The following is a 13263-nucleotide window of genomic DNA, read 5'->3' on the forward strand; positions in this document are numbered from 1 at the left end:
TTGATACAAAACTGTAACAGTAATCAATATTGACATGGTGGTTATGGGGCTGAAAAGCAGCTTGGAGTAGTGGATAGAGCTGCCACAAGTGAAACTCAATATTTAAGGTAGACCAAAGCACATTCTCTTCGAGCAAGGGAACAGTTATTCATAGGGTATCAAGCCTATTAATAAAGGGGTCAAAAGCTTGCCGAAGTTTCTAGCCAAAGACAAAGGACTGGAGATAAAATTCCTTTTTATAAGCATAGAACAGAACAGGGTAGGTGAGGAAATCATGCCGTGGTTTATGGGGTTGGGAACATCAAGGGGGTAAGGGATCATGATTGGTTATACATTAAATTACGCATGGGATCAGGGCCACCCCTCTTCGTCTTGAAGGAATGCTTTGTGAATTTATGGGCCCAGCTGCATCCCAAAGTCATTGACAGTGGACAGGAACAAACTCACAGGAGCCTGGGAATGAGATATGACTACCTTTAATTGACAAAGATGAAACTGATGGATTACAGTTAGCCTGTCCACTCTCAAGGAAAGCACACAGATGTCAGGAGTTTCTCAGGAGCTGAAGTAACAAGGATACCAAGTTTCCTTGGCATGAAGTGATTTGCAGGTTATGCTTAAGTAACAATTTCCTAAGAGTTAAAGTGTTTTATGAGGGAACTGAATCCCTAAACAGCTCAAAGTTTTCCTTTAATTAACAGTGGTTGTGGGAAAACTTAAACCTTTGCATCTAACTTGAGAGGGGGAGACTGAACTTTGGTACTCATGAGCTTCTACATTCAGAGACAGAAAAAAGGCTGAAGTTATATTATAAAATACAGAATCGAATAAGTGTACTAAATACAGTTACACAGTAAAATCAATTATAAAATACAAAATCAATATTAGTTTTCACAGAGCTCTCTCTTCTGGAAAAGAAAGACCTGAATTCAAGTCCCACTTCTGCTGTAGTCTAGTTTGTGACCCTGGACAAGTCAATTAACCTCTGAATGTCCCCAAATAACTCTCTTAGAATCTCAATTGCAGAAAAGTTGTTGATCTGCTTTGGTAACCTTACCTGAGAGTTCCCCAAACCAATGAGGTCCAAAACACAATCTTAATAATTATAATGGAAGCAAATGCATGTTAAATCTTAGAAATAAAAGCACTAAGATTTACAAGTAACAAGAACACGCAGAAAGGTCAAATGCTTTTAAGTTTTAATAAAAATTGGATGTAACTGTAAAAAAGCAATTAAACAGTTTTTAAGATACAATCTCAAAAAGAAAAAGTTCTCTATAATTAAGCAACAGTGGCACTTTAAAACACTAATTCCCACAGGTTTTGACTACCCTATATACCAATCTTGTATTTTTCAAAAAGATTGATCATTCAAAAGTAGGAAATGCAAACATTTTTCAGTAACTGTACTTTACAATTGAAACCTGGACACAGAACCATCTTGCCTTTCAGAATCATGGCGTGTCTAGGTCTCTTTAAATGTTCAGTCCTTTAGGTAATTTTGAAGGGGCCTAAGGGAAAAAGCTCCAACACTCCCAAAGACCGATAACATTTCGTTGCCTCTGACCTCTCCTATGATGAAGCTGTACCCACACGCATTATCCTGAAGAGCATGTTGAGATTGTTACTCCGAATAGCATCCCTACAAGCACTAACTACCTGGTTCTTTGGTTTTCCAACTGCAACAAGAGAAAAGAAATTAATGTTATTTAAGAAAGAACATGAGCCTTTAAACCAAAAGATTTATTTTAAGGCAAAGGCAAAACTGGGAAGTTTCATAAGACTTAGAGGTATATAGTCCAGCCTTCTTTTATAGATTAGGAAACTGAGGTCCAAAGACATGAATTGGTTTGTGCAAGGTCACAGGGAGTTAGTAGCAGTGCTAGAACTAGACCCAAGTCTTCTTATTCCAAGTCCAGCGCTCCTATCCCTGTGCCAAAGTATCTAACAAAGGCTGTGTGATATAAAACTAATAAATATCATAGGACTTAAAGCCAGAAAGGAACTAATAGGCAATCTAGTCTGAGCCCTCCTCCCTTATTTTTACGCTACCAAAGAGATGTTGTTAGGGGCATTTGTCACAGAATACCAATATCAATTTTGTAATATTTCAATGTTTTCAAGGCATTTTCTCATAAGAACCTGTAAGGTTGGTAAAAATATTATCCCCCAAAATAAACAAATATGGCACAAATATCCCCATTGCTGAAAGTGTAAAGTCACACGTCAGCTAGTAAGTCTACAGAAGTGTCTGGGCTGGGATTCAAACTCATTATTCCTTTCACCACAATATACATACTTGTAATAGCAATTTAGATTTGAAGATCTTTCTCAAAACAAGCAGAGATTTCACTTGAGAACTTCAAACAACCAAATAGTTAATAAAGCTATTTCTTCCCTAAAGAATATTGTCATCATTTAACTTTTGACACACATATAACATCCGTCAACGTGGTGGGGCTGAACCATAATACGGGGGGAGGGGTTTTGTTTTTTATTTTAAGTCAGAAGCACTGACCTAGAAAAGAAAAGTTAAGTATACTTCTCTGGTTGTTTCTTTGGAATATACAACACGATCTGAAGAAATGCTTAGGAGCTATGGTTTGGCCTGCTTTACAAAAAAAAAAAAACTTGGGCTTGTTGGACATTTGTCTGATACCAGCAGATAGCTGCCAAGTGATTTTTCATGGTGGGTACTACAAAAACTGATAGCTACAAAATCAGACTTACCTCGAAGACGACCAGCTCTTTGTATAGCTTGGTTTACTGCTTTTAGGTTACCTAAAAGCTCTGTATGGTTATTACAGCGAATTTTATAACCATTTAGCAAGTCCTTGTTAAGGTCATAAAGTTCCACATAGCGTTTCTTCATTGTTTTCCTGTGTGAATCAACAGAAGTATTACTGTCAATTCATCTTCAATACGGCACACTTGGGAGAAGGGAGCCAAATTCTTAGAAATTTGAGGTTTAAAAAAACACACTAATCTTAGCAACAGTTTCTTTAAAATAGGTCCACTGTATTTGGTGACCAGTGACCCTAAAGCTTTGAAAACATTTAGAAGTTCTTTACAAAATTATTCAAAGAAAATTTATACTCTAATATAATGGAAAAGATGCAATATATCCTTTGTTAGTTCTTGTCCTTCTGATTCTGAGAATAGAAAGATGGTACTTCTGTACTTCCGCAATGCCGCCCCCCAAAAAGTGAAAACACAGAAGTGTAGAAGAGGGGAGAATTTTGGAGAAAAGGTACTGAGTTCTGTTTTGGACATGTTGAGTTTGAGATGAGTGGGGGACATCCACTGTTACATGTTCAAAAGGCAGTTGGTGATATAGGACTGGAGCCTGAGAGACAGACTAGGGCTAGATATACATATACATATACATATACATATACATATACATATACATATATATATATATATATATACACACACACACACATATATATATACACATATATGTGTGTGTGTATACACACACACACAGAGGTTAGAGAGAGATAGGGAAACATTTGCACAGAGATGATAACTGAATAATTGAATTCAGGAGATCCTATGAGATCAAGTGAGACAATAACATAGAGTGAAAAGAAATGGGGGACCCAAGACATAGCCTAGGGGGATACCCACAGTTGGGGTGTGTGGCATGGATAAAGAAACTGCAAAGGAGACTGAGAAACAATAATCACTCAGATAGGAGAACTAGGAGAGAAATATGTAATGAAAATCCAAAAAGGAGAGTAGCCAGGAGAAAGATTGACAGTAAGTGCTGTGGAGAGGCCAAGTAGGATCAGGGTTGAGAAAAGGCCTTTAGTAAGAAGCAGGTCAACCAGAGTAACAGATCACGTACACAGCATACAGAAGCAAAAAAGCTCAGTAGCCTAGTATTTAATAAAATGAAAGATCCCAGCTATTTGGGATAAAAAAAACCTCACTATTTGGCAAACTGGAAAACAACCTGCAAGAAACTAGGTGTAGACCTACATCTTATACTATAGACCAAAGTGTACTCCAAATGGCTACATAACTTAGACATAAAGGGTGACAACCAAAACAAATGAGAGAAGCAAGCAAGCAATTACCTGTCAGATTTATGGATACAGCAAGAGATAGTTCATAACCAAAGAACAGAAGAATCTCAAAAAGTAAAACGGACAATTTTAATTACATAAAATTAAAATTTTTGGCACAAACACAACCAATTGTAGCTAAAATTAAAAGTACAAGACCTTACTAAGTTTATTATTTACTGGTTAGACAAAAGCATTTGAATAAGTAGAGAAAAACATGACCTTGATGACTTTATTCCACCAAGGTATCTTCCAAGCCTTTGAAAAGATCAATCATTCAATCAACCAGCATTTAAGTGCTAACCACAGTTGAAGTGCTAGGAATACAAAGAAAGGCAAAAACAGCCCTTGTCCTCAAGGAGCTCACATTCTAAGGGGGGGAACAACATACATAAATCAGAACATACAAGATAAATACAAAACAGATGGAAGACCACCTTAGTTAGAGGTGATGGCACAAGCGGCTGAGGAAACCAGGAAAGGCTTCTTGCAGGAGATGGTGCACAAGCTCAGGGATTCTAAAAGTCAGAGGTTGGGAGGAAGAACATTCCAGGCATGAGGAGCAGCCAAAGACAGAGACAGGAGACGGACAGATCTCAGAATGTGTAAAGAGTAAACACAGCAAAGGGCCAAATTGTGAAGTGCTTCAAATGCCAAAGGACTTGAAATAATAAAGATCCACAGGGAATCTGTTCTCATACTTGGGCACTCCATGACAATGGCAAAATGTGAGGCTGGGATTTTACGCCTCAGGTGCTATGTAAGATGGATTCCCTATAGATGGTGGGGTCACCAGATCATTCTGTTTATTGACAACACTAAGCTAATTGTATTGAGCCCTGCAACCAAAAAAACCCAGCTTAGTAAACTATATAGGAAAAATCAAGTGAATGAAGAACTCAAGTTGCCCAGGGAATGACATGTAGTTAGTACATTATTAAATATATTTTTGACAGACATTACAGAAGGATAGTGAATTTGGCCCATAACTAAAAAGGAGAATGAGCTAAATTGCATTTAGGAAATTGTTAGTGCTTTCATAATCTCAAGCAGTTTTTTGCCACCAAGTCCCTTCTTTTTAACACTCACATTTTCTTACTGATGCAATATGACTATAAATAATGGAGAGAGAATCATCACCATCATCATTATCATCATTTTTTAACGATTGCAAATCACTTTATATACCTTATTTCATTTGAGCCTCACAACAACCTTGTGAAACAGGTACCACAGGTATTACTATTTTCCACATGAAGAAACTGAGACTCAAGGAGATTAAATTATAGTTGTTCATGGCCACACATCTAGTATCAGAAATGGGATTTGAATCCATTTTCTTCACTGCCTTTGTAGGAAGGCTACAATCTCAGAAGAATCATGTATAGTGAATATAAGTAATCTGCAGCATATTAACAACAATGGCCTATGATTAAGATGTAGCAAAAAAAGCACCATCTAGGACATGTATGCTTGGAAAAGGAGGTGGGCAATGATGCAATGACAGACAACAGCTGGACAGCTAAGTATCTCACTAATAGCCATAAAATATACTGTGACACTCTCAGGCTGCAAGGCACTTCACAGTATGTTTCCATTTATTGGAATAGTTGAACAAGTATGGCACAGGATGAGAGGGCATATATGGGTTGTGATCTGCACTGGTGGAAGGCATTTCAGATCAATATATTAATGTGATCATGGATCCATCCAAATACCTATGAAATAGGTAGTTAAAGGCATTTGTTCCAGCTTTTTGAAGCTGGAATCTTTTAGGAATAGCACAAATAGCTATCTAATACATTTTAGCTCTCTGAAACTCACCTATACGATCCCCAGGTAAATATTTTATTTATGAAATCTTCATGTAAAAAGATAGATAAAGCATTATAGCTGGAAAGAGTGATTGCACACATTTTCTAAAAAGCTAACAGTCTTTGCCATAGTGATTACTCACATGTCTCTCATAAGACGTGCATCCTCAGCCCGAACCAACAAACTACGGATCAGATTGGAATGATCAGCCATGTCAGCACTAAGTTTCTGGTGTACAGAATGATACTCATCCACCTGGCAAAAGGAACATTCATGATTACCGAAAGTTTCATACATTACACAAAGACCAAATATAAATAATTCTGAGACCAACTTAGACTACTAAAGAGGCAAGTATCTCATTCCTCTTTTCCCATTCAGCAAGGTTTGCTTATGTGAAGATCTCATAGCTGACCCATTCCAAATGACAAGCTAAATAGTCCTCACAAATGCCATCATTGTGTATCCATACCTTAATTAGTACTTTCCGTAATTCCTCAAAGTAGACAGGGAAATCAGCTTCCACCTGAAGATCTTCAATAGCAAAAAAGGAAGCCATAGACTGAATGATATCCCCAGCCAGATCAATATCATCAGTATTGACAGTGATCTAACAAGATAAAAATAAGCACATCATATTTGACATTTTCCCTCTTAAAACTTCTTTATATGTGTTTTTCCCCATTAGATTATGAGTTCCAAGAGGGAAAGCATGGGCTTTTGCCTTTCTTGTATCCCAGAACTCAGTAGTACAATACTTGGCACATAACAGGCACTTAACAAATGTTTACTAACTGAGTGACTGATGGATGTATTTGCTATTACTGGATCCTGGCCTACTGGCCAGTTAAAACAAAATAAGACAACCTCAGTCCTTTACATTTTTAACTCTATTTCAATTATTTTCATCTTTTGTAACTTTATGCTTTTATACCCTCTCATACTTTCCCCTGGCAGCTTCTTTTACTGTCATCCTCTGGAACTGAAAATCTTTTGGGAGCTATTATGCTTCCATTACAGCTATGGAAAAAAATAAGAGGTTTAGTGTATTAGGGTTGGCAACCTATGACAGCAATGGCAACGTAAGCCAATTTTCACTAACTGCCATGAGATTGCCACTAACATGCCCCTCTCCTTGCCATGATCTCAAGTAGCTGCCATATCAGTCATCATCCACTGCTTCAGCCTCTGGGGGAGAGCTAGCCCCTAGATTAGCCCTCTGCCTCTCCCTCATACAGCTGTCTTAGATTCTAAACTCAGTGTCAAAGAAGTGAACAGCAACTGGAAGGGCTGAAATGAAGGCTTCTCCTTATGTGACTTTCTTCTGTCTTCCGGTGTCTCACTGGGACACTGTCCTCACTCAAATAAAGACTGGATAAGCATGAAGAATGTCATTATGGCATTCAATATCACCTCTCCACTTGGTTTTATTTTTATACAAAGATGCCCAGAATTTCGTAGGGATGTGAAACAGACTTGAAACGGAGCACTTTGGATCTCACTATCTTCGGGTAATAGGAAGTTCTGGTTCAGCCACATGACAACCTTAAAAACATGTAACAAAATGAAATATCTGTTTTAGAAAAAGTTAGAAATATATAGCCATTCTTAACATGACAGAAAAGGAAAACGACAAACACTGGAGGGGATGTAGAAAAATAGGGACACTAATGTACTGCTGGTGGAGTTGTGAACCAATCCAACCATTCTGGAGAACAATTTGGAATTATGCCCAAAGGGCTATAAAACTGTACATACCCTTTAACCCACCAATATCACTACTAGGTCTGCACCCCAAAGAGATCAAAGGAAAAGAAAAAGGACCTATATGTACAAAAATATTTATAGCAGCTCCTTTTGTGGTGGCAAAGAATTAGAAATTGAGGAGATGCTCATCAGCTGGGAATGGCCAAACAAGTTATGGTATATGATTTTGATAGAATACTACTGTGCCATTAGAAATGTCAGGCAACATGATTTCAGAAAAACCTGGCAAGACTTATATGAATTGATACAAAGTGAAGTGAGCAGAACCAGGAGAACATTGTACACAGTAACAGCAACACTATAAGGATAATCAACTGTGAAAGACTTAGCTGCTCTGCTTACTACAATGATCCAAGACAATTCTAAAGGAACCATGATGAAAAATGCTATCCATCTCCAGAGAGAGAGAGAGAGAGAGAGAGAGAGAGAGAGGATTAATGAGCTCTGAGTAGAGACTGAAGAATACTTTTGTCATTTTATTTTTCTTGCCTTTTTTTGCAACATGGATAATATGTATATATGTCTTGAATGACTGTCTAATTGATATCATATTGCTCACTTTTTCAATGAGTGGGGAGGAACTGGAGGAACGGAGAGAATTTGGAACTTAATATTTTAAATGAATGTTAAAAATAAATTTTAAAAAATTATGCCCTTGAAAAATAAAAGAAATACATAGCCATTCTTGAATGAGAAACCTACATACCTACCCTTCAATAAACTAACAAAATCTAGTCTGTGAAAACTATTCTTAAAATGAAACTCTATGTGTGTATATGTGTGTGTAGAGGGGATCAGAGACAATACAGAGTAGAGAACACTCCAACTTTGGATGCATTAGTACTAGAAAAGGGAATTGTCCACTTCCCAGAGTCCCTAATGGGAGTTGAGGGGAAAGGAATCCCAAAAGAGGGCCACCAAAGAGATGGGGACCTAAGGTAGGGAGTGCTTCTACTTGGTTGAGGTACAGGAGTGTGCCATCCCTTTCAAGGAAGTTAAAAACTGCACCACCCTGCTAATATAGAGAAATTTGTCCCTAAGACTGAAAAGTGGTCCATATGAAAAATGGGTATAAATAATGGTTGTCTGTTAAAAAAAACCCCAGAAAATGAAGAATTAGTGTACTTATTTTTATGCTTATGATTTTCTCAAGAGAAAATATACATGCTGAAAAACATACTGTAAAACAAACCCCAGTAACAAAATGCAGAATGAAATCAAGTTAAAAACTCTACAGCCCTATACTAGTCCTACTCTTTCTATACTTGCAACATTGATAATTCCACCATGGTTCTTGCCAACATTCATGATTCCGTTCTTACTATTTTATTGGTCATAACCTAAAATATAACTTCTTCATTTGTTCAGCACTTCTTCAATTATCCTTATTAAGCTGTGAGCCTCCCACCTCCCCCAGATATGAGGTACAAGTTCCTCAATGGTTTTCTTAATAATGGATCTAATGCAAGATATTAACAGAAGGACACCCATTAGCCAGACAGAGAAGAGCATTATCAGACCTAGTGACATATACACAAAGACTCCAGCAGATCTGGATAAGAGGAAAAGACATTCAGGGGATGGAATGGGGTAACACTAGGTCAGAGAAGAAGGATGTAGTTTAATGGATATAAAGTATATATCCAGAGGGGAATTGGATTCTAGTTACAGATATACAACAAAGTTGTTCTCCATGGCTTCTAGCTGGAGGTATGTAAGATCAACAAAAATACTTATATAGATCCAAGTTTCCTCTATTTTATTCCTGACCTCAAAGTAGAGTTGGGCTATAGCAACTAGAAATTTCCTTTATGTGTGTCCCCAACAGTTTGCTCTACCTGAGAACTATGATTCTCTAACCCTCTAAGAAATGCAGGACATGAAGTGTGTAATTTTTAAAAGCATCAATTTTAGGTACTAAAGAATCAAAGATATATAGAAAAATTAGTTCAAGTATAAAAGCCGGTTTAGCACTTTGTATTACCAAACGGTAAAACAAGGAAAGTGAAAAAGTTATAGTAAGAATTGTTGCAGGAGAACATTGTACACAGTAACAGCAATATTATACAATGATCAACCATGAATGATTTAGCTAATTCTCAGCAATATAATGATCCAAGACATCTCCAAAGGATTCATGATGAAAAGGCCTCCACAGAAAGAACTGATGGAATCTGAATGCAAATCAAAGCATACTGTTTTTACTCTCTTTTTCTTGTTAGGTTTTTTGGTCTATATTTGCTTTTAAACCATATGTATAAACCATATCAAACTGCTTCCTTTCTCATTAAGGGGAGAAGGGAGGGAAGGAAGGAGAGAATTTGGAACTCAAAAATTTTTTAAAAACAAATATTAAGATTTTTAAATGCAATTGGAAAAAATATTTTTAAAAAAAGAATTGTTGCAGTATCTATTTGAGAAAATGGAATATTTTTTTCTTTCAGTTAGAGACATATCTCAGTAATGCTTTCACTATAACTACTGAGCCTAAATGGGGCAATCCCAAAAGCTGCATAACTCTCCTCTATCAGACCGTTACTGCCACTAATAAACACACTCAAGTAATTTCCCTCTCTTTGGGGTGTTTCGAAATGCTTACCCTTTGTACCCGTTCATTGACAGTAAAGTTAACGAAACTCAGTGGTTCTTTGGTAGGATCAGGGTTGCTCAGCGCATACATGGCAAATCGGGGGAGCTGTCGTGTTAACTCAAACACGTGAAACTGAGTGCTGTATAAAGGATCAAAGGAAGTGAAAAGATTATGTTAAAGTTGAATGTTAACACATTAAGTCATAACATCATTTGGTCCATGTCTTATAAAATTCCTATCAAAGCAGTGGGCCAACATGATGCTACTAGAAGGCGACCCCTTAAGTAAATCTGAGTATGGAAATACCATATATGTTAACAGGTGTCTTCAACTCACAGAAACAACATAGTCTTCTAAATATAATCTCAAAAGGTGAAACTGAAGGTTTCTGCTGGCCATCGTTATGGCAGGGATGTGGCCCTCTAGGTCCTCAAGTGCATCCCTTCGACTGAATCCAAACTTCACAGAATAAATCCCCTTAATAAAAGGATTGGTTCCATAAAACTTGGACTCAGTCAAAAGGCTGCACCCAAGGACCTAGAAGTCCACGTGTGATCTCAAGGCTACAGGTTCCCCACCCCTGGGTTAGGGAATTGGAATCTAAGAAGCAGTCCAGTAATAAATAACCCCCAAAACAAAGTAGTGTTCCTAATCCCGAAAGAGTCACAAAAACCTAAACTAGAAGTTAATGGGATACATAAAAAAAAACTTAAAATTCTCAAAAACATTAGATCTAAGAACAGAAAATAACAGTACAATTCCAAAAATAACATGATGTTTCTAGAAAATATATTAAGCACAGGTCCTTAAAAAAGGCTCTTAACTGGGTGGGAAAATTCATGAAATGGCTCTTTACTCCGTGGTCTGCACATTTCTATTCAATAACCATTTACTGAAAGTCTACAATGTGCTAGACATTGTGTAATAATGCCACCTTACATCTGTAAGTGCTCAGCATAGAACCTTAAATACAGTAGCTACTTAACAGATAATTGCTGAATTGATTTGTCTAGAACTTTCTCATTTTCAAAGCATTGTTCCATACATTATCTCATTTGATCCTTTAGCACCACTAAGAGGCACAATATTTATTTTAGAGATGATGAAAATAAGGTTCAGTGATTTGTTCAAGGTAACACATCCAGAATTAGTCCAGTAAATATATTATCATGTATATTTCTTCTTCCAGAAACATCACATACTGAAACATTTTAGAAAGTATACAACTGGACCACCTGTTTCTGTAGCCCACAAAAGTCTTCATGTGCAGATCCACAGGGACGTCCTTTGGTGGAGTGATAGGAATTCGGATGCAGCTGGAAAGATTCTGAATGCTTGGATGCACCACATGGCTTTCACCCGTAAAAATCCCTTCAGCAAAAATAAGCACTGCTCGGATTATGGTGTCTACAGGAAGGAGGGAAAACAATAGCTCAGTAACTACACCAAGAGGATTATATTCTCCAACAACAAGCAGCTGTAAATCATTTCCTACCATTTGAAGTTGAGATTCGTAATTCCACATGAGCAGCTTGGCTATCAGAGCCCAGGTTCACCGAAAGGGCTGTTTGCAGCTTTGTGTTGGCTGGGATAATTCCCCGTTGCCCATCAGACTCATTCATTGGGCTGCTTGATTCAGCCTGCGGAAAAACACCATCCAGTTCCAACTTGGTCAACTTGCCAAATAAAATGGCAATTCAACCTCTAAGCAAAGATTTCCTGTCCTCTGGATGATGCAGTGGATAGAGCACTGGGCCTGGGATCAGGAAGACCTGAGTTAAAATCCAGCCACAGACACTTAACAGCTGTGTGACCCTGGGGAAGTCACTTCACCTCTGTCTGCCTCAGTTTCCTCAACTGTAAAATGGGTACAATAATAGCACCTACCTCCCACGGTTCTTGTGAGGATCAAATGAGATAATCATTGTAAAGCCCTTAGCACAGTGCCTGGCACAGAGTAGGTGCTACATGAAGGCTTATTCCCTTCCCTTATTCAGTAATCAGCCGAAAATGCTTTCTTATCTCATGTTACACAACACAAAGTAGTGTTCTTCCATTCCCTTATGTTCTCACATTCCATTCTGCATCATAGACATTATGGCATATTTCTGTGTGCCCAATTTTAACTCTCACCCTACCCCAAATCTCCATCATCTTGCTAATTCTAAGTATTGTGAGGGCAAGGATCAGTACCTTGAATTATCTTCACACCTCCCTAGCACAAGGCTCTGCATCATGCAATGAACAGGTTTTGAATAAATGGATCATGGAGAAGGAACAGTGAATCGGGGTCATAAGATCCAGCTCAGGTCACTGACTCTGCTATTTCCTAGCTGGGTGACACTTAGTGGATCACTTGCTCTATGGCCCTCATTTTCCTCACCTATAGAATGAGGGTGGACTAGACAACCTCCCAGGTTCCTCCCATCTCTGATATTCTGTGATTTTGTGAATTCTATCAAAATAAATTACAAACAGAATTTAGAAAAAAAAATTTCAGCTGTCACCACCATATAGTTACTATTAATTTAAAGCAAGTCTCTTCTGGTGGTCTGCTGTTGCCCTCTACACTGACCAACCTGAATTGTTCTGGCATGGACCCAGCTTTATTTTGAGAAATACCTTGGAGTTTTCCTCATAGTTGCGCAGTTCTAGCAGCAGGTTCTGTTTCTTCTGACTAAGCTCCCGGATCAGATCCTGTTCCACACTTGCATCCATCAAGTTCCCCTTCATTTCTGTACCACCAGGTAGATAACCTCGCACTATACAGGAGGGGGAAACATAACTGGGTTATGGTATGTCCATTTCTAAAACATGAAGCTAATGTTCAGCCTCCTGGACTGAACAGTGTGTTTACTAAGTGAGAGAAGATCTGAGTAACAATTCTTTGGGGAGATATTTTCTACTATTTTTCCCAATAAATCCACAGAGGATTTTTTTTAAAGAAATTCTTTTTAAACTGAACTTGTGATTTCATCAGTGAAGGGGACTCCCAGTGAGGAACTCCCTCTGCTGAGA

The 13263-nt window shown here is 37.9% G+C and overlaps 1 protein-coding gene across 1 annotated transcript in view; it reads right to left on the reverse strand.

Moving 5' to 3' along the window:
• Positions 1–1179: 1179 nt before the first annotated feature.
• The window catches only part of BBS2 (Bardet-Biedl syndrome 2), a 47791-nt gene continuing 35707 nt past the window's right edge, over positions 1180–13263 (reverse strand). The window contains exons 9-17 of the mRNA XM_036750540.1: positions 12868–13007; positions 11741–11885; positions 11481–11652; positions 10255–10384; positions 7302–7433; positions 6361–6498; positions 6031–6143; positions 2731–2879; positions 1180–1679 (exon numbers count right to left, since the gene is read on the reverse strand). Of these exons, the coding sequence (XP_036606435.1) occupies positions 1573–1679; positions 2731–2879; positions 6031–6143; positions 6361–6498; positions 7302–7433; positions 10255–10384; positions 11481–11652; positions 11741–11885; positions 12868–13007 (1226 nt within the window). The 3' untranslated portion in view covers positions 1180–1572. The remainder of the gene's footprint in view (positions 1680–2730; positions 2880–6030; positions 6144–6360; positions 6499–7301; positions 7434–10254; positions 10385–11480; positions 11653–11740; positions 11886–12867; positions 13008–13263) is intronic.

The sequence above is a fragment of the Trichosurus vulpecula genome, chromosome 3 (assembly GCF_011100635.1).
Source record: "Trichosurus vulpecula isolate mTriVul1 chromosome 3, mTriVul1.pri, whole genome shotgun sequence".
Lineage (NCBI taxonomy): Eukaryota > Metazoa > Chordata > Mammalia > Diprotodontia > Phalangeridae > Trichosurus > Trichosurus vulpecula.